The 24,956-nt window shown below is 50.2% G+C and overlaps 1 protein-coding gene across 2 annotated transcripts in view; it reads right to left on the bottom strand.

Annotated features, from left to right (window-relative positions):
* Positions 1 to 7,846: 7,846 nt before the first annotated feature.
* The window catches only part of SCUBE3 (signal peptide, CUB domain and EGF like domain containing 3), a gene marked incomplete at both ends in the record, with an annotated part of 33,334 nt that continues 16,224 nt past the window's right edge, over positions 7,847 to 24,956 (bottom strand). The window contains 19 exons of one of the 2 annotated variants that reach the window (XM_082847100.1): positions 7,847 to 7,996; positions 9,821 to 9,900; positions 10,023 to 10,175; positions 10,849 to 11,046; positions 11,485 to 11,646; positions 12,154 to 12,321; positions 12,528 to 12,689; positions 13,042 to 13,257; positions 13,521 to 13,679; positions 14,017 to 14,133; positions 14,422 to 14,526; positions 14,662 to 14,778; positions 15,075 to 15,200; positions 15,701 to 15,817; positions 16,330 to 16,452; positions 18,378 to 18,494; positions 23,035 to 23,151; positions 23,344 to 23,469; positions 24,448 to 24,582. In XM_082847100.1, coding sequence (XP_082703226.1) covers positions 7,847 to 7,996; positions 9,821 to 9,900; positions 10,023 to 10,175; positions 10,849 to 11,046; positions 11,485 to 11,646; positions 12,154 to 12,321; positions 12,528 to 12,689; positions 13,042 to 13,257; positions 13,521 to 13,679; positions 14,017 to 14,133; positions 14,422 to 14,526; positions 14,662 to 14,778; positions 15,075 to 15,200; positions 15,701 to 15,817; positions 16,330 to 16,452; positions 18,378 to 18,494; positions 23,035 to 23,151; positions 23,344 to 23,469; positions 24,448 to 24,582 — 2,648 coding nt within the window. The remainder of the gene's footprint in view (positions 7,997 to 9,820; positions 9,901 to 10,022; positions 10,176 to 10,848; positions 11,047 to 11,484; positions 11,647 to 12,153; positions 12,322 to 12,527; positions 12,690 to 13,041; positions 13,258 to 13,520; positions 13,680 to 14,016; positions 14,134 to 14,421; positions 14,527 to 14,661; positions 14,779 to 15,074; positions 15,201 to 15,700; positions 15,818 to 16,329; positions 16,453 to 18,377; positions 18,495 to 23,034; positions 23,152 to 23,343; positions 23,470 to 24,447; positions 24,583 to 24,956) is intronic. The other variant, XM_082847101.1, reaches the window with a different exon arrangement.

The raw sequence follows: 24,956 nt of genomic DNA, 5'->3' as shown, positions 1-24,956 counted from the left end.
CTTGTTCATTTCTAAGTTGATACCTAAATTTTCCATCATAAATTTAAATACTTGTAGAGGATATAATTTCTGACTTACTGCAAATGTTGACGTTTTAAACTAAAACCATTACATCATTCTTAATTGTATCTAGTGGACTCCAAATACCCTAAATATTTGATGTCTGCCAACATCCATTTAAAAATATATGAACAAGAAATTTTATATGGTTCCCTTTCTTATTGAATTCCTAATTCCATTCACTGCCCCATAGAACTTTATCCTAATTAGTATATTTGTATGCTTTAAAGTCTTTTACTGATCACTATCACCTTCTTTGCAACAAAATTGAGTATATATTTAAGCTTCTTGCTTGTGACCATAGGCTTTGTTGAAAATTTTCTTATGAATCAAATTGTCATTACGGTTATCACTAGTACAACGATTTATTAAGCAACATCACTATATTACACATTTTTATAACTTGTGAAACCTAAAAAGTACAATTTTATTGAAAATGCATCTCAGTGAGAAATATGTTGTTTCTCCTCAATTAGTTCAGGTATTCACAGACTAATATTACCTAATGGAAGGAGATAAGGTGCCACACCAATTCTCTACCTGTTTTTTATTTTTATAGACATAAGCGTTGAGAAACGTTGTTTACATAGTAATTGGGAAAGGAAGAAATTTGTTAAAATGATATCCCTCAAGTCTTTGAACTACTTCTAAATTACATGCCAACAGTCACAAAGTGTCCTATTACCAAATACTGTTATCAAGTACTATCAGAGTCCTCCTTTACTTTATTAAAAGCAAAGAATTGGAAACCACTGATCTTGCAAAAGGATTTGTTAGTCATTTGAGTATGTTTCAGTCTTATGAAAATAATTATTAAATTATCTGTCACCTTTTCACTCAGAGGCACCTAGTTAATCAGATAACTGATTTTCGTACTTCTTTGCCAACACAATTTTTTTGATAAAATTCTTTCATCATTACATGTTTTCAGTATCTTTCTGTTAAAATATTGACATGCAGATTCACTTCCATATAGAAAACACCTGCCATTTGTGGAATTAGCAAAGCCAGTCTTCATCTCACATCAGACTTACTTTCTGTCAGGAAAAAGTCTGACTTTATTCTTCAATTTAAATAAGTACATTAAGGGACTTCCCTGATGGTGCAGTGGTTAAGAATCTGCCTGCCAGTGCAGGGGACACAGGTTCAAGTCCTGGTCCGGGAAGATCCCACATGCCACAGAGCAACTAAGCCTGCACGCTACTGAGCCTGCGCGCCTAGAGCCTGTGCTCGGCAACAAGAGAAACCACCGCAATGAGAAGTCCGTGCACCGCAATGAAGAGTAGCCCCCACTTGCCGCAGCTAGAAAAAGCCCACGTGCAGCAACGAAGACCCAATGCAGCCAAAAATAAATAAATAAAATAAATTTATTAAAATATATATATATTAATATTCACTTTTAAAGAATATTGTAAAATCACTGGGAAATAAATTATTAACTGCAGCTTATAAAATAGATTACTAAAGTCAGTCATGATTAAAATTATATAGATCTAATATTAATATTATAAAAATTGTAAAAACAAGATGGTACTATTTCTCATTGTATAATTTGGAATAATGCCATATAATGTATAGCTGAATACATTAATTTATTAAGTGAAAAGTAGGGTAGAAGGCATGTTAGTCCCTTGGCAAATACCGGTTTCTGCTTGTGTTGAACTCTTATGTTTGGCTTTTGGGAACAACTAAATAACAATCGTGTAACAAAAAAAGAGAAAGAACTCCAATAATTTTCTTAGACTTCATGATCAAACTTTTTCTTATGTATTTAATAAAAAAGAAAGTTTTTTTGTTAGGAAATAATGGTTTGAGCAGCTAACAATTTCATTTTTTGCTAGCAGGAGGTAGAAAATAGGAAACATTTTATAAGATGAAACAAGAAGATTGATTGTAATGGGAATATTTTGTTATGAAGGGAAAAAACGACCCCTTCCTTCTACTCCCCAGGTTTTTACACCCTAGGCCATGCATCAAGATTCAATGTAGGTGAGGGATATGCCTTTCTTTTGTAAAGTAGGACAAGGATTATTATGGTGATAGAGGAGGTAGAATGGAGAGTGCATGAATATGCTGGCTGGCTCTCAAACAGATGAGTTTTAGGGAAGAATTCTTATGGAAGTTGAGGATCTGGAAATGTATTCCCTTAAAACTCTCCTCAGGGCTTCCCTGGTGGCGCAGTGGTTAAGAATCCACCTGCCAATGCAGGAGACACGGGTTCAAGCCCTGGTCTGGGAAGATCCCACATGCTGCAGAACAGCTAAGCCCCTGTGCCACAACTATTGAGCGTGCGTTCTAGAGCCCGTGAGCCACAGCTACTGAGCCCATGTGCCACAACTACTGAAGCCTGCACGCCTAGAGCCCGTGCTCCACAACAAGAGAAGCCACCGCAATGAGAAGCCCGCGCACTGCAATGAAGAGTAGCCCCCGCTCGCCGCAACTAGAGAAAGCCTGTGTGCAGCAATGAAGACCCAATGCAGCCAAAAATAAATAAATAAAAAAATTTTTTAACTTAAAAAAAAAAACCTCTCCTCAGATTGATTTCCTTGCACAGGTACCCCCCTTGGAAAGTCTTCACATACCTTTAGGAAGAATTCCTTGGAAAGTCTTCATGTACCTCACTTTAAAGACTGCTTGATATAGACAGACCCATACTCCACTGGCCCTGACTCTACATTATTCTGGGACATAACTGCAAGTGTCCTAGAAAGAAGGAGGAAGACTTGGTGTTTTTGGAATAGAAGAGGGTTAGGAGAGAAGTCAGAGAAGATGGCCCCAAGTTGGTATAGTCACTCACCGTGGTCCTGGATATGGTCCTCAGCTTTGCAGTTCTAGAAATGTGATTTTTGTCCGTCCACACAAAGGTGTTCATATTTTGTCACACTGAATCAAACTCACAGGAAGTTAATGTATGAAATAGAATGCCAGTGAATTAATTTATACTCATAATCACCAAGTTGACTGGATTCCCTCTCCTGCTGGGAAATCTTTGTAGAAAGGTCAGTTGTAATCAGTCTTACATGAGGAGTGCGGATCTTGAGCATGGCTATTGCTATCAAGCTGTGATGGCCTGATGCGCGATGCCTGGCACGTAACAGGAGCTCAGCAATTGTGGAATAGAATGCACCTGTCTCCTTTATAGATGCTGATGGGGAAGTTCAGGATTCTGGTAGGCCAACCCAACATATGTTTTGATCAGGTAGATTTTTCCTTGTTCCACTTAAAGGGCTATATCATGTAGCTATTAAATCCAATAAAATGTCACATCAGGGAATTATGTAATTACAACAATTAAGTTTTATCTATCATCTCTGAGCCTAGAAATGGCTACTGTTCATTTATAAGGGGTTAGAGGTTGCATTCCCGAGACCTGTATAGTAATGGTGGTAGTGGCTGAATGATCTCCATTTCAGAATTCGGTTTGGCGGCCAAGAATGTACTGCATAAAAAGAACAACGTTGGTGAATCTCAGTGCTGGTACTTTGCTAGAGATGGGACATCTTTACTAGGGAAGTATCTTAACCACCTGTGGCCTGGCTAGATTTTGGGGACTGTACTATGATAAGCAACAATACCCCAAATTTCCCCCACTCGGGATAATTCTTGATACTGCTTTTTAAAACAGACAAGCCTTTTCAAATTCTAAAATCATTAGGAATAAGATGGATAAATGAAAAATTGGGGTAAGTCCTATCTGGAAGCAAGAAGACACTTTGTCTCCTCAGAGCTTTTTTCCAGCTCTAGGGTAAGCCATTGAGAGAGGAAAAGATGCCAGGCTGAGAAGTTTCATTTAGTATTTTAATAATAATAATAAAAAAAGACAATACAAAATCCAAACATTTCTTTTTACAAGTTCAGATACATTTTTTCCCCCAAGTGCAAAATACTCTATGAACTGCATCATTTATTGTTGTGTAGGAGATGCTTACTATATCGGCAGCAGTGGAAGGTAGATATAAATACAATATTTTGAGATTTCTTTTGCATTAAAAAAAAAGCCTCCCACATGGTAATGGTTATTCTCTGAAACTTAAGTTCGACTCACACAGAAGAATAAAGTTTTTGGTTTGTCCAAACTGTTACAATCTGTGTTGTCTAGATAAGCTGATAAAAGAACTGGGGGTTATATTCCCTCTTATCATATATTTTTCCCTCTTATCATATATTTTTGTAGAGGGTTCCTAGTCCAAGTAATGGCCCAAGGACAGAGTGTGCTACCTTTGAGACAAGTCAAATTTAAAGGTATCCTTGTGTTGTTGGCTTCCACTTTTCTCTTACAGTGCTTAGGAGAGAAGCCAAGCAGGTTAACATTATTTTCTGCTTGTGGTCAGTTATACTTTGTCTCCCTTCCTCTAGTTTGAGCCTGTTATATTGAGGTTAAGCAGCAAATACAGAAGTCTGAACGCTCTATAATATTTTCTGACATTTGAGATATGGCCCCCTAATCTCCAGAGTCACCTCAAACATGCATATGGAGAAAACTTCTTGGATATGAAAACTTTCATTAGGGCTAAAGACCAGGACTGTACTACTGAACTTTCAGCAGTAAATCTGAGCCTCCACCACCTCAAATTAATCCAGTCCTGGCAGAGTCTGAGCAGTCACTGCTCAATGTCAACCTCTGGGAATTTGTAGGCCTGGGGCAGGGCAGTTCAAGTCCAGGCTCTGGTCAGTTTTGTTCTGACTTTGTCCTCTAAGGTTTAGTGAATGGGCCTGGCCCAATAATACAGAAAGACAGAGGCAGAGAAGTAAAAAGAGATTGCCACGTTGCTGAAGACATAAGTGCCTTTCTGATATGCATCACTTGGCGCTTGCAGCCCTTGCAGGAATGGCTTCCCATTCCCAGACTCAGATCAGGGCAGGTTTTGTACTAAGAAAAATGAGGCCTCTCAGTACTGCGGCCCTACGAACACCTCATCCTGCAGAGAGGCCTCTTGGCTAGTTCATGAAGGGTTCCCATTTATACCATCTTCCCACTTCCCTACAGTGGTAAAAACCTCTTTTTCTGTCTGACCTGTAAAGGCCTAGAGAGTCCCTGAATGTTGGCTCCTCAATCCACTAACCCTTAGTTTGATGCCCCTGAGCCAGCTTCCTCTGTAGGTTTAGGAGCAGCTTTGCCTGGATTCTTAACTCCCAACTTGGACGACCTAAATTAAACTTGGTGGACATTAGCAGGTCTTCACCTGCTCTCCAAGATCTGTCTTGACATTAGTTAAGAAGCTTGGTGGTCTCTACTTTCCATACTGTGGAAATAATTTGCAAGCCCCGGAAACCATGGAATTAAATGGTTAGAGGAAGTGTGTTTATGTGTGTGTATGAGGGTGACAGGAAAGGAATGGAGAGCAAGAAGTCAGACCCTGAAGGCATGAACTGGGAAGCACTCTGACTGTTTGGCTTTCTGAGAGAGATGCAAAATGGTAGGGAGAGAGGAATCAGAAAGTTATCCTAGCTTCTGGTGGAGAATGAGGATGGTCAAAGTTGATTAAAGCAGTTTTCATGGCATCTCCTGGGAAGTGTGGATACTTCTTCTATTAAATGACCATTCCCCTGCTTGGAAGCAGCCGTTTTGTATCTCTACAGCAGAGCCTTCTTTGACCCAGAGAGACAAAGGCAGCCAGACACTCTATCTCCAAGGGCCATGGTGTTGGCTAATGGATGTCAGGGGATCTAGTTGTGACATTGGTTACCTACTGCCTAAGGCTGTTTCAGTTGGTGAATGCTACTGATTGGGGGGATGTCCGGCTCCTTTATTTAGTGTTGAGCCTCCTTGGGGAGCAATAGCCTGAGACAGTCATTAGAAGTGAGCCCTAGGACTCAACCGTTAGCCTTTGATTGAATAGGGCTACAGCTTTGGGGGAACTATAAGGAGCAAATGGAAAATAATTTTATAGGCAGCAGTGGATTGAAGGTGGAGTATGTACAGGATCTGGACTTGGGCATGGACTTGATTCTTCTTCCTTTTGAAAAGCAGTAGTTGAGGAAGCTAGGCTTGAAGTCAGCTCCAAGAGGAAATGGCAAACAGGGGTAGGCAGAATGGCCAACGTCAGGCAAACAACTCCATGCCTGGATAACTGTCCTATTCTTGGCTCCCACAGCCTTGTCTCTGGCCTCAGGGCCCTGAGTCGGCCTATCCCCAGGGGGTTTGTCCTGGTCTTCTTCCATGTGCACATCAGGGGAAAGCTGGATGAAAGCAGGGAAACGATGGAGGTTTTCCCTACTTGGGGTGGAGAATCACTAGCCAATTCCATCGGCCTCTACAGTCTTGAGGTCCATGCTGAATTCATGGAGGCACAGGGATGGTGGGATTGGTTTAGCAAACACAGGTCCCTCTTCTTCCCGCTCCATCAAGTCCCCAGAATTACATATCCTACATATCAGGTGCCTCTGCTGGGGGAGTAGAGACAGATCAGATGCTCCAGCGCTCAAGGCTCATGAGATTCAAAACCTTTTTCTTCCACTCCAAACATACACTCTTCTCTCTTAGGCAGCTATAAATAGGGTTGTTCTAATAGAGGAAGAAGAAACAAAAACAAAAAACAAAACTAGAAAACAAAAACCCCTCCCTCTAGTCAACACAGAAAGACTCAAAACGATTGCACTTATTAGATGTGGACAGGGTGGCAGAAGGCTCGCCAAGTGCACACATTCCTCTTGCTGCCCACGGCCTGGGGCCAGAGGTAGGTGGCTCTGGGCTGGCTGCAGAGCGGGGTCCTCTTTGGTGGGGCCCACAAGCCATCTGGGACTACAGGGGAAAGACAACTCTGGGGGCAAGGCCCAAGCTGGCTTTTGGTCAGCAGCCGTGTTTCTTTAAGGACAATACTTAGCAAGGGGAGTAGGGCTCCCCCAGGGAGCACTCAGGTGGGAGTGAGGGAATGGCTGGGCCAGGGAAGACAAGTAAGAAAAGGGATTAGTGTTTGAAGCTGGCTTCCAATTGTTCTGTAGTCTAGTCCTTTAGAGGACACATTTTCTTTTTTTTTCCGTTTTCTTTTTTTGCCGATGCTTTAAAACCTGGTTTCTGTCCTGCAGAGATAAAGTCTTTCTCTTGGGGAGCAGCAGCCGCCTATTCAACATGGTAATTCCTGCTGCTCTTCCTCATTCAGCTGGTGTCCACTAGCCAGTGGTGTGGGCCTTTTGTAAGCCCTCATGAATTGGACCCCAGGCAGCTGTGAGCGAAGAAGGAGAGGAGCTGTGTAGACAGGAAAGCTGGCTGTGTGGGCAGTCCAGGGCTCAAACCATGTGTCCCAGAGGACGAGTGCTGGCATTAAGCCTGTAAGTCAAAGGCTTCTTTGGCAGAACCCTGGGCTGTTAGAATATTCCTGGGGGGCACAGCCAGGGGACATTTTGGCTCCTGTCTAGCAAGGCACAACCTATAACGGCAGAAGCCCCTCTTCCCCCTCCCCATTCCCCACTAGACCCGCTTCCTTCGTGGGCCTCTAGCACCCTTCCAAGCTGATAGGGTCAGGGACGTGAGCTGGTAAAATGGGCAGTGTGGCTGGGGAGGGGAGCAGGATACTTACTGTTCCTTCACCCCTCGGGAGACAGAGCCAGCACTGAATGGCTTTTCCAGGGAGCATATAGGAAATGAGTAAAGAGAAAGAGCGAGGCAGAAAGAGACAAGGAAAGGAAGCTAGAGGAATGGAAAGGGAGAGTGCTTGGTCTATATGGAGGTTTTTTTTTCTCCAAAAAGAGAGATCGGAGAGAGTCCCTCATCTGAGGGTGGGGGCTGCCGGCTCTGAGGGCTAAAGAGTCTGGGGGCTTCAAAACCTGGGTCTCGGGCCTAGCGGCACTATTTATAGGGCCTCAGGAAGCTGGAGACTTTGGAGCGGAGCAGCTTGATGAAGGATTTGGGCAGCATCTCCTTGTGCTTCTCTGTGTACTTGAAGTAGTTCTGGGGGTGGGCCAGCACCTCGAAGAAGGCCTTAATGAGCTTCTTGTCCTGCAGAGGATGGCAGGTAGCAATGTCAGCATCAGTGTCAGTGGTGGGAGAGAGGACCACCAGCCTCCACTCAGCAGCAGCCCCTCTTGATGTCTAATAGGCATATCCAGAAGTGAAATCTGGATTCCCATCCCCCCATCTGTTGCTCCTTTGGAATTCTACAACTCAGTCAGTGGCAGCTCCATCCTTCCATCACTCAGTCCCAGTCCTTGGAGCCATCCTTGACCCCTCTCTCTTGCTCACAACCACAGCAAATCCTGTTGATTCTACCTTTAAAATATATCCAGGGTCAGACCACTTCTCACTGTCTCCAGAGCTACCACCCTGTCCAAGCCACCGTCATCTCTCCCTTGGCAATGGCCTCCTAACTGGTCTCCATGCTTCTACCTACCCTTGTCCTTCTACAGACTGTTCTCCCCCACAGCAGCCAGAACGACTTTTGTGGTTTTTAATTAGATCACGTCCTTCTTCTTTTCTAAACACTTCTCTGGTTTGTTTTTTTTTTTTAATTTATCTTTTATATCTTTATTGGAGTATAATTGCTTTACAATGTTGTGTTAGTTTCTGCTGTACAACAAAATGAATCAGCTATATGTATACATATATCCCCATATCCCCTCCCTCTTGAGTCTGGTTTCTCTTATCACTCAGTAAAGCTGAATCCCTTTCACGGCCCACAGGCTGAACGTGATCTGTGCCCTGCTGTCTCTCCTCTATCCCCGTCTTGACTCTTCCTTACTCTGCTGAGCTGCACTGGCCTCAAGGTTCTTGAACATGCCACACGGCTCCCATGCTCCTGAGCTTGGAATGCTCCTCTCCTGATCTTCTAATGGGTAGCCTCTCACCTCCTTCAGCTCTCTTCTCCTCAGAGGCCTTCCCTGACCACCCCGTCTGAAACAGCAACATGATGTGTGGAGAGCCTACTGGGTGCCAAGCACTGTGCATTAGGACTCAGCTCTTCTGGCTTCTAGGCTAGTGTTCTTTCCATTGCATCAGCAGATTTTTAAAACAAGGGGTGGAGCTTCCAGCCTCTCATCTCCACTTTAATCAAAATGGTGCCTCTACTTTATGCATTGGAGTTCCACAGCACATTTGATATAAGGATTCAGATGCTCTAAAAATTTTTGAAAAGCATTGCTGAAATTATACTCTTTGCAGTCTGCACGTTCTAGATTTTTGTCATTGTGTCTCATTTTGATAATAATACAAAAATTATTTTATTTATCATAAAGATAACTTTTTTGCATGGATAATTTATGAAGGATAATACTGTGACTAGGACTATATAGTTTCTTTAGTAAGATTTTCTCAAACTGGGATCCGCAGACCTAGGTATCCAGACCATCCTTCAATGTTGGAAACATTCCTTTTCCTTTAAAAGAGGTCTATACCGAATTAACTCTGAGAAACACTGTACTAGATCTGCTGTTTTTCTGTGGGAACGGAGGAGGGAGTAAGGGAAGGCAGGGACTTATGCAAAACCATCTTTCTAAACCACATTTTCCGTATATGTCTTGGTGGAAGAGGTCAAGGACATTTCATCTCCTCATCCTCCCTTCCTCTTCACCCAGAGTGTAAGACAGTGTGAGTGACACTGCAGTCAGATGGGCTTGGCCTCAAATCCCAGCTTTACCACTGGGCAAGTGCTCTAACTCTCTGTGCCTCAGTTTTCTCATCGGTAAAGTGGGAATGATGAAAGTACCTAGTTCATAGAGCTATTGTGTAAACCAAATGAGAATATTCAAGTAAGCACTTAGCATATTGCCTGCACATTGCTACGTGCTCATTAAACATTGGCCATCATTACTGTTCATATTCACTCACCTTTAAAATCTCCTGGTGGTTTTCAGATGCATAGAGCCGGCCGTCTCGCACAATGTCTTCTACCAGCTGTTCATAGTCCTCTGCAAGGTCAGCGAAGGAGAGGGGCTCAGGGGTGGGAACTCCTCCTGCTTCCTTGCTCCCCCCAAGACCCATGAGCCTCCCCTTTCTCACCCACTTCCCTGGCTCTTCTGCCCTTGCTCACCATCATAGGTAACATAGGGAATCTGGAAGCCACGGGCGCTGTTGGCCTCACTTGTCTTGAAGTTGATCCAGAGCTTCCTGGAGCGGGCTGTGAAGGCGATGGGGCGCTCGTAGGTCTGGCAGGTCTCATAGGTGGTAATGGAGGATGGGGAGGCTGAGAAGGCAAGCAGCAGGTCAGGAGAGAGCAGGGCAAGCTCTCCAAGTCCTCCTAGAGTGAGGAATCATGCTGACAGAGGCCCTCCCTCATGTATGTAGCTCCCCTACCCTCCAGCATACACATATTCTCTCTCAATGCCCTGGGCTTGTTCCACAATTCCTCTTTGACATCCAGGCAGTCACACAGTGTAAGAAATTTGACATTTAAGTGAATGGAACAGTAAAAATACTAGAATATGGGCTTCCCTGGTGGCGCAGTGGTTGAGAGTCCGCCTGCCAATGTGGGGGACACGGGTTCGTGTCCGGGAGGATCCCACATGCCACGGAGCAGCTGGGCCCGTGAGCCATGGCCGCTGGGCCTGCGCATCCGGAGCCTGTGCTCCACAATGGGAGAGGCTACAACAGTGAGAGGCCCGTGTACCGCAAAAAAAAAAAAAAATAAAATAAAACTAGAATAGGAAAGTGACACATGTAAGACTACTGGAATTCTACTCCCAAAGCTGGCTTTCTTAACTCTGCTCTCCACCGAACACGTAGCATTCATTGCTGTTTTCCTTCGCTCCGAGGCCTCCCTCATCATTGCCCCAATTCTTCCAGCACCAAGTTTTTTCTCTCTCCCTCCCAACCAGATTTGGACTGCCCTTCCCTGGCCCAACTCTGCAGCCACCCACAGTTCTTTCTCATGACGAGGACGTCCCCACACTCGTCCTCAGATGGCAGGAAGATCTCGGGTACCACGATAAGAATCTTGCGCTTGGGTGGGGGGTTGATGTTCCAGACGCACTCCACGCCGGCTGGGTAGTTGCCTGGGTAGTTGGGAGACTCGATATAGCCAGTGAACTCACCCAGCTCCCCACCACACTGGCGATCTGTAGGCCAAGCCCCGGTGGACAAAGCAAGAAAGAGAAGGGAAGTCAGTGGGGAAATAGGTTGGGGAAATTGAAGAGTTCTGAAGTGGAAATCAGATACATGTAGGCAGCCTCCTTCTTAGTCATCATCTCTTCTCCAAGTTCTGGGTCTCCCTTCCTTCCTGCCCTTTTAGTACCTTCTAATCTCACTCTACCTGTCCCTGCCTCCCCACTACCTGCCTCCCTCCTCTCCAGGGAGAGGGTGCTATAGGGCCCAGCCCAGCAACCCGTCTTGAGGTTGAGTGGGTTGGGGAGAGATGGAGGGTGGGACTTTCCTGCCCATCCACTGCCCAGCCCTGCTCCCTGTTGGTTTACTCCCTGCCCACCTCTGGCTTCCTCCCATGCCCACTGCTCCCAGGCCTCTCTACCCCTTTTTCCACAGCCTGGCCTGACACATACTCTTGCACTGGGCCACACTGGTGGAGCCATCAAAGTCAGTGCTCGTGTTTCCTGGACAGCGGGTGCAGAAGTTCTGACGGAAGTCGGGCTGATAGGAGCCCATGGCACAGCGGATACAGCGATGGATGCTGGTGTTGTAGTAGTGCCCAGGGGAGCACTGGACTGCAGGCAAGGGGGAAGGGTAGGAGTTAAGATGGCAGGCAAGCGGGAGTTCTGGGGCAGGACACATTCATCGTAGAGAATGAATGAAGACGCCAGAGTTCCTTCTAGAGTCCCAACCTTCCCTAGTCAGGCCAGAATTTAAGCTCAGGGGAAAACGAACTTGACAGAGTGGTTGGCTACAGCGCCAATCCTGTTCTTTCAGGCACTGAGCACAGTCGCAAACCTGTACAGAAACTCATTTGTAGTATAGAAGGGAAGGTGACACCAGCTTTCCAAAGCAGAGGGGTAAGTAGAACTGTTACTTATTGCCCAATTCCCACGCTTGGGACTGGTGGAGGGTCAGGACGGGTCCTATGGGTAGGATGCGGGGGTTGGTCACACAGCTGGGCCTTTCCCGGTTTGGAGAAGATGGTAGGGCAACATACTTGGGTCTACTCTGGGGACTTGGAGAGTTTTTTGGAAGTAGCTGGGGTTGGGGTCCTGTACCGAGGGGAGTAGCCCACTCACCTTTAGTGTCACAGTCTTGGAAGGAGGCGGCTCCCTCGTGCTTGGTGGTGAGGCTCCCACCGCACGGGAAGCACAGGGTCCGTCCCGCTTCAGGTTGGTAGGTGCCACGTGGACATGGCTGGCAGGGCTTGAAGCCATCTACAGAGTGTTGGCCAGGTGAGCACTGACCTGCAGTAAACCGAGGGCCCAACTCTGATGGGGATGTTCCTGGTCATCCCCACAGGGTCACCCAGTCTCAGGGGACAGAGGCACACACAAACAGGATGTTGACTAGGAGAGTGGCCTGGGGCCTGGGCCTGCCTTGGGAAATCCCATGCCCATGGGCGTCCCAGTGCCCACCCTACCCCACTCTGTATTGTTTGTTCCCCTGGCACCTGCACATGTGGTGACGTTGGTGGCTCCGAGAGGCCCGTGGGCATCACTCCCAGGGCAAAGGTCGCAGGAGAGCTGCCCTTCTCTCTCCTGGAAGGTGCCCGCCGGGCATGGTACACACTGCTCCGTCTGGCCGTGGTAATACGTTCCCTGCGGGCAGCTGACTGAGGGAGAGTCGGCCGCGCTAGCCACCCACCCCCCACCTATTTCCCACCACCCAGGTCTGGGACTCCCCTTCCCTCTCCCCCCAGATTCAAGGAGAATCTCTTTGTCTGGGAACAGACAGAATCCTGCTTGGGAGGATCAGGGGCCAAAGCCATGTGCAGGAGGGTTGGTGGCCCGACATGATGTCCCTCTAGATTTCAGCCTGGGACCAAGGAGTGGGGGATGATGGGCAGGAGTGTCTTGGCTGCCTCACAATTTGAGAGATGCAACCGAGGCCGTAAAGTGTCCTGCTCTGAACCAGACCCAAGCTGAGCCTTCCCTACTCCCCCGCTCCCCAGCAAGCTCCCTTACCACACTTGGCCCCAGAGCGGTGCTGCCCGGGCCTACAGGCCTCCACTGGTTCCGCTCGCTCCCCAGCTACTGGGCCTGGTTTGTGGGCCAGCTCATAATCAAGGCCTGCCAGGCGCAGTAGGAAGCGGTCCTGGTTGATGGACTTTCTAAGCATCTTCAGGGACCCTTTCAGCCGCCGTTCCATCCGCTGTCGCAGGCAGGGCAGCCCACAGCCAGCTGGTGGGGGATGGTGTTATGAGTCAGAGAAGGAAGAGAAAGAAAGAGAAGGAAGAGAAAGAAAGAGTCCCTCCTCCCTGTGAGCAGGAGGGCAAGGAAGCAAAGCTAGGAGCTAGGAGGGTCGTGGTGAGAGGGACTGGCTCCTGGGCTTGGCCTTAGGCAGGGTCTGCCCTTAATACAGGCTCTGCCCCTTCCTTCACTGCTGTTTGCCCATCCCTGCCCTCCCCTTTCCACCCTCCTCCCAACGGTGTCCCAAGTCCTACCTGTGGTTTCTTCGGCTCTGACTTCTGCCTCCAGTTCCAGGGTGAGCCGAGTGACTTCCTTGCCTGGAGGGGTCCGGGCCCGCCGGCCCTTGCCCTTCCGAGAGGAGTCACACTTGAGGTGGATGAAGGTGACCTGGCAGTCAGAGCAGGGGGCACCACCTGGGGGAGAGGCCTTGTCAACCTCAGGGGCACCCCCTGGAGACAGGGAATGTTCTTACTCCCAGCTCTCACTTTTCCACCCCAACTCAGACAGATCTCACCAGATCTCTGACTATAACTATCTCAATTCTCTTTTAGTCTAAGATACTAATCAGTTGGTGGGGGGGGATATCCTAGGACTTCCTTGGACCCTATGCCTACAATCGCTTCTTCCCCTGTTCTGTCCAGAATCCAGGGTGCCAGTGGGTTTTTGGAGATCCCACTAAGCAGAAGAGCTGAGGGGTGGGAAGGGTTTGGTGGCCAGATAGCCCATTGGAGTGGAGTCCCCAGTCCAGACCTGGCCCCAGGATTCTGCTGGCCTCCTCCGTTTTGCCTTTGTTTCTCAGGTGCAAACGGCATTTGGCATCTTTGATCTTGAAGGAAGCCCGCTGTTTAACCGTCAGCACTGCAGCCTCTAGAGGGATGGCAGAGCTCAGCACAGCCTGGGGGTCCCTTGAGGGTGGGGGCTGCTATAGAGGATGTTGGGAAGCTGGGGCCAGGGGCTTGGCTGGAGGAGAGGGATTATGAAGGCCAAGGGCATCGGCTGTTAAGGGTAAAGGGAGCAAGGCGGCAGGGCTGGAGAATTACAGAGGAAAAAAGGGGATCCAGGAAAAAGTAAGGCCAGGAGAATTCATAAGGAAGAGAAATAGGGGTTAATAAGCCAGAGAGTAGCATGGAACAAGGCCTCTGGGCTGGTGCTCACCATGGCAGTGGTTGGAGTTTGTGCTGTTCCCAGTGTGGCCAGCTCGGCCTGGAGCAGCCCTGGGGCTGGGGATGCCACAGCTCACGGTGAAGCCATTCTCAGACTCTGAGAGAAGGGGACTGTCACAGCTCTGACCTGCCCCCTGACCCCCACTGGCCGGAGGAATCCAAGGGGACCAAGGAGCTGCCTAAACAGCCAGCCTTCCTCCCTGCCAGCCCTCCAGCAACCTCCTCTCTGTACCTGGCAAAAACCGGGCCCGGGAGGGGCAGCTCAGGGCACAGGTGTCCTTCTTCCCAGACCGACTGCAGCTGATCATGGCTTTCGAGGCACCAGGACTACTGTGACACTTTACTGGCTCTAGGAAGTGGAGAGAAGCCTGAGGAGGAGAGGGTCTTCCTCTCCCGCCCTCTGTGTCAGTCCGTCAGTCAAGTAATTAGGAGGAAGAGAATTAGCTACGTGTAGAACTGCAACTGTACACGGAGATGAATGAAGGGATTATTTACCAGGAACTTCACATCTCAAATGGCTACATTCTTCATCTCCTACTACCTCATACCTTCCTCAGTATGGAACTCCACATTTCCCAGGACCCCCAACTACCCCCAACCCTGGAACTGCAGTTCAAGACTCAGCCAGCAGAGGGCGCTGCCCACCTGTGCAATCCTTCCCGTTCCAGTGCAGCCGGCCCTGGCCTGCTGGGCAGGTACACTGGTAGCTGCCAGGAGTGTTGATGCAGCCAAAGCGGCAACCTCCCCGGTTGATACTGCACTCATCCACATCTGGGCGAGGGAGGAGGGAGACACAGACAAATAATGTGGGGGGGAAGTAGGAGCCAGAGAGTGGGCAGTGAGTGAGGACCTTTGGTTAGAGTTCCAGGCACTCTGAGATGATTCCTGGCCCGAGAAGAGCTCAAACCTAGGACCTCCTTCCCTTATCTCTGTTCCCGGTCAAAAGAAGGATTGAGAAGGGGCCAAGCTAACAAGCTTTTTAAAGCCTTCCACTCCTACCTACCAGTGGGGCTGTAATTCGGAAGCTAAGGATGGGAATCAAGAGGCAGTGATGGGGATGGGAGACAGAAGTTTCGGAAACAGGATGCTGTTCCCTGATACTCTAATCTCTCAATTGTCTTCATCTCTCCCACTTCATCATGATGAATGCAGACATGGCACATGCACCTGGGGATTGCCCACAGCCACCAGCCAACTCAGGGACTCGTCCAATTGAAGGGTGAGGAGTTGAGAGGGGCTGGGTGGCTGAGGGTCCAGATTTGCTGACTTACCCCCACAGTGGGTGACACCATACAGTAGGTAGCCGTGATGGCAGAGGCACTGGAAGCTCCCTGGCGTGTTGACACATATGTGGTCACAGGTTCGATCAAAGGAACACTCGTCTATATCTGGAAGAGCAAGGTTTCAAGCCGCTGAATCTGTCTTGAGGCACGTGACCCTGTGACTCCGTGCTCAGGTGAAGGGCCCCAGGGAGGGGCCTTGGCTCTCTCCCTTAAACTGAAAAGCGTTCCTACCTCTGGCCCAGCCCTAAGATCAGCAATTCAGCAATGCCTACCCACCCCCTAAGCCTGCTCCATTTGGAGTCTTTGGAGTCAGGAACTCTCGAGGTCCGGTGCCTATGGATCAGGGCCACCACGTGTGGTTAGGCTGGTCAGATCCTGCCAAGGATATGAACTGGGGTGAAATCCATCCCTCACTTCTTGCCAAGCCATGTGCCCCAGCGTAGAGCTGGTTTGCCCAGAGGAAGGAGCACGTTTGCTAATTCACAGCGCAACACTACCTATGGAGACTCTCCACAGTGTCCTTTGAGCTTCTCAGGCTCTGGCCCTCTGGCCTCTTTGAAGCTCTCCTACCCCGAGAAACTCTCCAAAGCGTTTGCCCTTGGCCCAAGTCTGCTCACCCTGGCAGTTCCTCTCATTGATGAGAAGCTTATAGCCCTTCTTGCAGCTGCATTCGAAGCTGCCCACTGTGTTGCGGCAAATGTGGTCACAGCCCCCATTGTTCAAGCGGCACTCATCTATGTCTGGGGAGGCAGGGCAAAGGAGAGAGAATCAGAGTAATACTGAAGGCTGGGGACAAATAGGGAGATAAGATCCCTCCCTCCCTCACAGAGACAGGGAGAATCAAGGAGAGCCCTGGGCCTGCCTCTTTCTCTCTCCCGTCTCTGTTTCTCCCCCGTTCAGGTATCTGTGGCCATTAGTAACAACCTTGTTTCCTGAGACTGAGTCTTCTTAGAAGGGGAAAGATGGGAACCAGTGTCAGGCCCTCAGGTAATTGCCTAGAAGTAGGTGGGCACCTGACCTACAGGGGGCTAGTCCATGCCCCTCACACTGCCACTGACAGCCCCTCCCAAGAAAGCTGGTGGACAGGGTTTATCCCCTTACTGTCCCCCACCCCTGCCTGCCATAAGAGTATGGGGGGGGGGGGGACGGGGGGCAGAGAGGTGGAGATTCAAAGGGGCAGCACTTCAGAGAGGAGGAGCTAGAAGAGAGGCCAGGCAGGGAGGACAGGAGAGCCAGTGAGGCTGGGGAGCTGATGGGGGGAGGGGTGGGGGCCAGGCAGGGGGCTGGGCTGTGAGAGGTCTGGAGAGACTCAGGCCTGAGGCAGCTTTCAGCACTAGGAAGGGAAGGGAAGGAGGGGGGCGTGAGCGGCTTCCTTCCTGAGGTCAAGTTCCCCAAGCGGGTGGCAGACAGGACCCAGGCTGCTCACCCCTACTTGGGGGAGGGGGCAGAGGGGGCAGTCTTCCACTTCACTCTTAGCATACCTGTCAACAGTCCTTCCTAGCAGCAAACCTCTCAGCTCTGGCTGTCTGACCTGCGGCCCCAGCCCTCCCCCGCACCCCAACCTCCTCCGAGGCCTCTCTACCAGCTGTTGGGCCAAAAGACACAAAGAGCAAGCCCAGGCCTTCCTCCAGTCCCCACTCCTTGTGACCAAGGGACACAGACCTGATGAATCACAATTTTCAGTACGGCTACCCTCCCGTTTTCCTCCCCCGCTCCACCTTTCCCCTAAACCTGGCTAATTAAAAGGTGGGGAAAATAGAATGGACAATGTGGGACATTATACCATAATAATAGCTAACACAGAGTGTTCACCATTTGCCAGGCACTGTTCTAAGACTTTACATATAGTTTATATGTAACTCATTTAATCCTTACAACATTCCTATGAGGCAAGCACTTTACTTGGTGAAACTGAGGCGCAGAGACACTAAGTAACTAGCCCAGGATTGCAGAGTTAATAAGAGGCAGAGCTGGAATCTGAACCCAGGCAGCCAAGCTCCAGCATCAGTGCTCCCAACTGCTACCCTAATCTCCCTCTGACCAGGAGAGCCTTTTCTCGGGGAAGGTCTGGGGAATGTGGGTTAAGAAGGTTATGGAACACACCTGTGACCTTGTGCATACATAGTCAGGGCTCAAATATCCTTCTAGACCCAGGAACAAACGTGAATGGCATGTTCATTAACCAAGAGGGTTAGGGACCCATAGGGGAAATGGGAATAAGAGTAAGGAAAACAAAGTGGGGCAGGGGCAGGGACACTAAGGAACTGGGCGGACTTTTTTTTTTTTTTTTTTTTTGCGGTACGCGGGCCTCTCCCGCTGTGGAGCACAGGCTCCAGATGCGCAGGCTCAGCGGCCATGGCTCACGGGCCCAGCCTCTCCACGGCACGTGGGATCTTCCCGGACCGGGGCGCAAACCCGTGTCCCCTGCATCAGCAGGCGGGCTCTCAACCACTGTGCCACCAGGGAAGCCCCAGGCTGGGCTTTTTTTGTGCCCCTTGAACTGAGATGGGGAAAGGTGGGCAGGAGACAAGCCTTAGTCACAGCCTCAGTTATTTACAATCAGGATCGTCTCCAGGGGCTTGAGGAGGTCCCACAATAGGTACTGTATCTCTGGTCCCAACCTCAGCCCCTTACCCTTACACTCCTGTCCTCCAAAAACCCTTACCTTTGCAGGTCTTCCTGTCCGGCTGCAGCATGAAGCCCACAGGGCAGCTGCAGTGGACGCCCGTCGCTGCATCGTGGCACTTACTGTCGCAGCCCCCGTTGTTAACAGCACAGGTCTCTGTTTAGGAGGGAGGTGGGAGATGGTAAGCTGGTTATCAGCTCGGAGGAGTCCCAAACGTGAGGGTATAGGAGGGAGCACAGAGGCCCAAGGGAAGGCCTTAGCCTCCCTGTGCTTTAGAAGGAGCATTAAGTGGAGGCTCCCAGCCCCCTTCCTCCCATCACTCCCGCCCCCATCCCCTCACAAGTACAGCCAAGCAGTCCACTTCCCTGCCCCCTACTTGATTGAAACAAGGTGGACAGCAGTGAGGCAGGTACAAGCCAGAGCTGTCAGGCAGGAATGTGCTGAGGGGGTGGAGGAGGTAGAGAGGGGAGGGCGCAGGGAGGGATGGAAGCTAAGTAAGGGTGGTCCCCGCCGCCAGGGATCAAGAAGGGACAATAGGAGTTTCCTCCTCTTTCCACCGACTATCTCGACTATCTCATTGGCGGGTGGGGGGTCATGGTGGGACAATCCTGGGAAGAGTGAGCCTGGTGATTCCTAAGACAGCTGAGAGATGACCGTCAATCCATTTCCCCTTCCTCCCTGCTCAGCTGTCTTAAGAAAGATCCCAGTTCCAGGACTGACTGCTCATCCTCAGAGGAGACAGCTAGTACTCCATCATTTCCCAGCCCCTTCCTGGCTACCTCCAACTCCTCCCAGGCCCTCCTCTTAGTTCCAGAGGGAGATAAGCTGGCTGTTCTGTTGTTGTTTTACTTTCCTAATGGGGGAAATACTGTCTAGGCTAGGGGAGGGGGCAAAAGGAGAAGAATCCAGAGGAGAAGGAAGGGCGTAAGAAGATAGGTGAGAGAGTTAGAGAACCTCAGAGCTAAGTCTCTTCTGTTGACCCCTCCTGACTGGTAAGCTTTCCCTTTGCTGAGAGGTCGGAGTTGGGGGAGTATGGATGGGCCACTCTCCCTATTTTCTGAATTCAGAGCAGGAGAAAAATAGAGGTTTAAACTGCAGCTCAGGAGAGTCAGATGAGCCCAGGAGAAAAAACATCAGCTCAAACAGTGCAAGGCCCTGACGCAGGGACTGTGAAGGAGGTGTGGTCCATCCTCTGGGGGGCCTAGAATTCTCCCATTAGAGAGACAGAATCCTGAGGCCTCCACTAGGGAAGAGAGGAGAGAGGTTCTCAGAAGCAGGGGAGCTGAATGAGAAAAGCGCTGGAAAGTACTATCATCTTCTTGAATCCTTGACTCCTAAAATTCAGGCCCAACCCTTGTCACTGAGGAGACCAGCAAAGCAAAGACTCCAGAAGAAGCCCAACTCTGCCTGTGGGTCCCTGGTCATGCCCTGGACCCTCAAATGCCCAGGTCTGGGAGCAGCCACAGTGGGATCTCCTATGTGCCACTCCCACATTAAGTCTCTCCTAAGGTTCCCCGAGACCATGGGAAGAACCTAGGAGGGAACCTTGACTTCAGGCTCCAAGCCCAGCCATCCCCCACGAGAGTGGTCTTAGCATAAGAAGAAACCCTCTAAGCCCTGGAGCAGGGAGAGGGGAACAGAGATCCTGCACCAAGTCTAGTCAATTCTGAGGGATCCAGGATGGGGAGCAAGCAGAGCTGGCACGCTGACCATCCCAGGCTGGACCAGGAAGCTGGGCACAGCTGCCTGCCCCTGCAGGGCAGAGCTCTCCAGAGGGGCCTCTCTGGCTGCCTCAAACCTCTGCTCCTCAGGCTGTGTATTTAAATCACAGTTTAATCTGTGCTTATTCTGTGTCAGGCACTTAGTAGATGCTATAATGCACTATCTCCATCATCACAGCAATACTAAGAGAGGACTCTTATTCTCTCTCTTTTACAGAAGAGTAAACTGAGGATCAGAGAGGAAAGCAGCTTGCTTAAGGTGGCACACTGAGAAGGTGGCAGAGCCAGGATTCAAACTCGGGTCTGTCTGAACTCAAATGTCGTGCACTTAACCATTATGGTGGGAGAGAATGGTGAGTGATGCTGGGACTGTGAGCTAATACGGGTAAGAACCCAAGGAGGGGATGGCATCTAACCCTATCCCACCCCGATCTCAGTGGGCACGATGGGTAAGTGCAGCTGGCTGGGTCTTTAGCTGTGTAGAAGGCAGAGAAAGGGAGGGGGCAGATGGCTGGGAAGGGGTGAGGTGTTAGAAGGTGGGACAAAGGAGCAGGAGAGGAAGGAGAGTGACAGGATCATAGAAAGAAAACCAACATATGAAGGCTCCCAGGCCAGCTCGTGGGGACTCAGGTTTCCTGTCACTCAATGGGCCCGGTACCCAGGCTGCCAGGGGAGCCCGTGGGCATGCGGTTAGTGGGAGCCCCAGCGGGTTAGCCCTTCCCCTAGCAAGCCAGCGAGAGCAAGCGGAGAGAGCAGACATATTTACCATTAGAAACGGCCTGAGGGGGGATGTGCTGCTCTAGCCGCCTTTCCCCTGTTTGACATTGTAAAAAAGCTGTTTAGATGCTGCGCGGGAGCTACTGTGGCCCTCTGTGCCCCAACCCCTCCCCACCCTCCTCCTCCCTGCAGGCCCAAACCGCTGGCCCCAAATGATGAGCTCTGAGACTCCTACACTTCATTCCCCAGGGTTGTCCTGCCTGGTATCCTCCAAGAAGCCAGGCTCCCACCGAGTGACTGATGGGAAGCTGAGTCTCAGAGAGGGGCAGTCATGGACCCAGTACTACGCAGCATGCCAAAGGCAGAGCTGGGATGCAACCTCAAGTCTTATAGGCTGCCAGATCCCAAATCCCAGAGGCTGCGACCCTTTCTGCTAAACCGTACCGCCCTCTCAGCCCCCTCACTAAATCTGGATGTCCTGATGGCCCCGAACAACGAAGTTTCCTTCTACCAGGGCTGGGGAGAAAAATGAGATACAGGTCAAGGTAAAATCAGTTCTACTGGAGAAGAGGGAGAGGAACTTGGAAAGGACATAGCTATGAACCTTAGAACAGCCTCATTTGCTCTCTTCTGCCTCACTTGGCCATGGCCCAGAGGGTGGAATGGATCTTGACTAGAGAAGAGCTCAAGCTTAATAGGAGTATTTTCAAAAGCAGCCGTGCCCAGGACTATCTAAACAGAAAGACATCACAGAGGGACCTGGCATCACACCCATGGGCCCCAAGTTCTGTCCTAATCCATGCAGCTTTTCTTTGGGGACTGCATGCAATTTCTTCTGGGAGTCTCTAGGATGTGTGAGTGTGTCCAGGGCATCGTAGGAGGTTTGGAAAGCAGAAGAATTAGACTTATGAGGGAAAAAACGAAAGGAGCTGGAACAAACCAGCCTGGAGAAGGCAACATGAAGACCCAAAAATGTTCCAAGATTTGGGCGAGTTAGTTCAGAGGGAAACACGCAGCAAGAGAGATTTTAATTAAGGAGCTTTAGAACTGTGTGTGCAAGTCTCTGGAGCAGGTACCTGAGGGAGACGGTTAAGAGCACCGTCTGCTCCCCAGTTCTTGTGACTGGGGGAAAGGCAGTGCTCTCTGCAGAGACGGGGTGGGTCTCTGGAGTGAGATGGGAGAGAGTCTGGTTCTGAACCGGAATATCTTGTCTCTCATAAACACACCAAGTGACTGTGTTCACACCTTCCCATCCCCAGCATGTTGTATCCCATGAGATGAACGTCCATTCATAAATATCCGTGCCCACAGGACAAGCTTGCCCCTGCCTGGCTCAACACAGCCTTTCCCCCTGCCCAAACTCTCCGCGTTCATTTCCCACGTTTCCAAGGGGACACCCTGTCCCACTGTCTTTCTCAGCACTCTGTGAGCACACAGCAATTGGCCTTCACAAACAACAACAACAATAAAAACTAAAGACTTTTAGAGAATTAGGAATTAAGGAACTGAACTCATCTACGGGACCTAAAGATATGTGAGGTAAGGCCTAGGAATTCAGGACAAGGGGTCCAGGGGTTAAGAAGGCCCCAAACCAGGGTGAGAGGGATGGGATGCTGGAATTGGCGAGGAAGTGGGAAGGCTACAGGCAGAGCTCCACTGGAATGTGGAGGAGAGAGGAGGAAATGGGGGCCTAGGGTAAGAGGACTGGAAGGGAGATTTAGAGGAGAGCAAGGAGAGAGAGGAAAAGATACCTGGAGCCAGGAAACCCCATTTGTCAGTTCAAGGCTGGTTGTTCCAGGAAAGAGCACTCTGTCCCACCCTCAGTTCCAGAGTGGGGACACTGGGTTGTGACAGCTCCCATCTTACCATACTTGTCAACCAGGGCCTCTGCTCAGGCTTAATCCATTGCATTGCCCCAGCTTTCCTCCCCCTTCTCAACCACGGCCTGCGTCAACAAGCACCTCTGCTAATTATTCCCAACCTGGCAACACTTTATCCTGGACTAAGAGGATGGTGAGGCTCCCAGGGGCGGGACAGCAGGACCAATGGGTGGGGGAGGGGAGGAGGGTCAGGTGTGCCCTTCAGTCTCTCAGAGTCGTCTCTCACTAGACCTGGCATTGTCTGGGTCTTCAACCCACTCACCAGTCATTCTGCTCTCAGCACCCGGGCCCCATGTGTTCCCCCCTCCCCTGGATCCCAAGGGCCCCTACCCCCACCCCCATCACAGGTGGACTGAGTTCTCCACTGGCCTCACCCACCGATGCACGTCTTCCCGTCGGTATGGAGCACAAACTTGACATGGCAGCCGCACCGGGGACCCTGCTCTGTGTCATCGCACGTGTGCTGGCAGCCACCATTACCATAGTTGCACGTCACTGTGCAGAGAGGGCAGGAGGCCTGTCAGCTTGCTTCTCCCTGGGTACCCCAGTTCTCCATAACATGGAGACTGGTCCTCTAATCTAGCTGCCTCTCCCACGCTCTCTTTTCTTCCCACCTCTTGCTGCCAAGGCCCCATGCCCTTCCTCTTTGTCTCCCCTCCTCCCCCACTGCCATCCCAGTTATCTCACATTTACAGTCCCGTTGGTTCTTGGTGAGCTCGAAGCCAGGGCGGCATTCGCAGGCAATACCCCCTTTGGGTGTCTCCCGGCAAATGTGAGCACAGCCATGGTTCTTGTTCATGCAATTCATTCCTTCTAAAAGGGAAGAGGAGGGCGGTGAATGTTCCGTACTCCTGCACGCCTAGAGGAAGAGAAACTAGAAGGGATAGCTGGGGCCTAGGGAAGTGGGAGGATTTCACTGAGGCGACAACACAGAGGAGACTGGCTCCCCCTCACAGGGCCCCTGTCCTGCCCATAGAGCTGGGTGCTAATGAGCAGAGCTCAGAACTATTCTGAATGAGACATAAGTATTGACAGCCAGCCTCCCAACCCTGCATGATCACCCTCTCCTTCAAACAACCAAAAACTAGTGTCTAACAGCTGCCCCGCACTGTGCTGGCACTGGGTGGATCTAGGAAGGATCCAGAAAAATGTAAGACATGATCTCTTTCCTCAAAGAGCTTACAGTCAAAGTGGGAAGAAGATAAGTAACATTTATCATGTGAGTGAGGAGTAATTAGTACAGATAATCACTATACGTCTTATTCAACAAGTATTTATTAAGCTCCTACTATAAGCAGGGCAGTATGTTAGGTTCTGGGGATACGAAGATGAATTAGGCATAGTTTCTGCCCTCAGGGATGTCACAGTCGGCGGGGGTGGGAGGGTAATGGCGGAGTCACAGAAACAGACAACACATACCCCACTACGCCTGCCTGACCCTCCCAAGCCAATCCAAGGAATAAGGCATGGGTGAGGTCCCCTCAGACAGCATCGGCTTACGGCTCAGCCATCTACAATTAGGAGCGACAGTCATCTTGGGTCTGGACACAGAGGATGTCCCATGGTAGCCTCAATCCCATACGGACCCCCAGCCCCAAGTGAATTCTCCCAGATTTTCCTGTAACCCCAAGTATCTGTCCATGGAACCCTTAGGATGTAATTGGGTTGAGGGACAAGAGAAGAAAGAGTAGCAGAGGGTGGGACCTAGGGGTCACTGAGGGGAAGCTCCAGAGCAGGTGGAGAGAGAAGCCTGGGAGTGCAGGGCTGGGCCCTCCCAGGTCACAGGCTGACCTTCCGGCCGCTGGATGCAGGTGTGCTGGTTGTCGCTGAGGAAGAAGCCCTCCCGGCAGTGGCACTCATAACTGCCCATCATGTTGACACAGCTCTGCTGACAGCCACCGTTGCCCTCGGCACACTCGTCCACATCTGTGCAGGATAGGTGGTTGGTGAGGCCGTGGGTGTGGGCCAAGGTCTGGTCATGCGCTGGGACTTCAGCACCCAGGGCTGAAAGCAGTCTTAAGAATCCAGCACACATGCACATCCCCTCCACGGAAATCCAACTCCCAGCCTTACGCTAGGCAGTTCTCACCCACTCATCAGCTAACGTTCCACTGCTTGTGAAGAGGCCACCCTAAGAGGGAAGAGCTGGGGAGTTACGCAGGTGGGGAGGGGACATTCCAACATGGCCTCCCTTTCCTTCACCTGTTGAAATTGGGTCTGAAGGCGGAGGAGATTAGGAAAGGAGTCAGAGCAAGAGAAACAGAGATGAAGATAAGGATGGAGACTGACGACGGGGAGGA

This window comes from Leucopleurus acutus (genome assembly GCF_964270905.1).
Source record: "Leucopleurus acutus genome assembly, chromosome: 10".
Lineage (NCBI taxonomy): Eukaryota > Metazoa > Chordata > Mammalia > Artiodactyla > Delphinidae > Leucopleurus > Leucopleurus acutus.
Note: the sequence above shows the minus strand (reverse complement) of the source record. Positions and strands in the feature narration are given on the sequence as shown.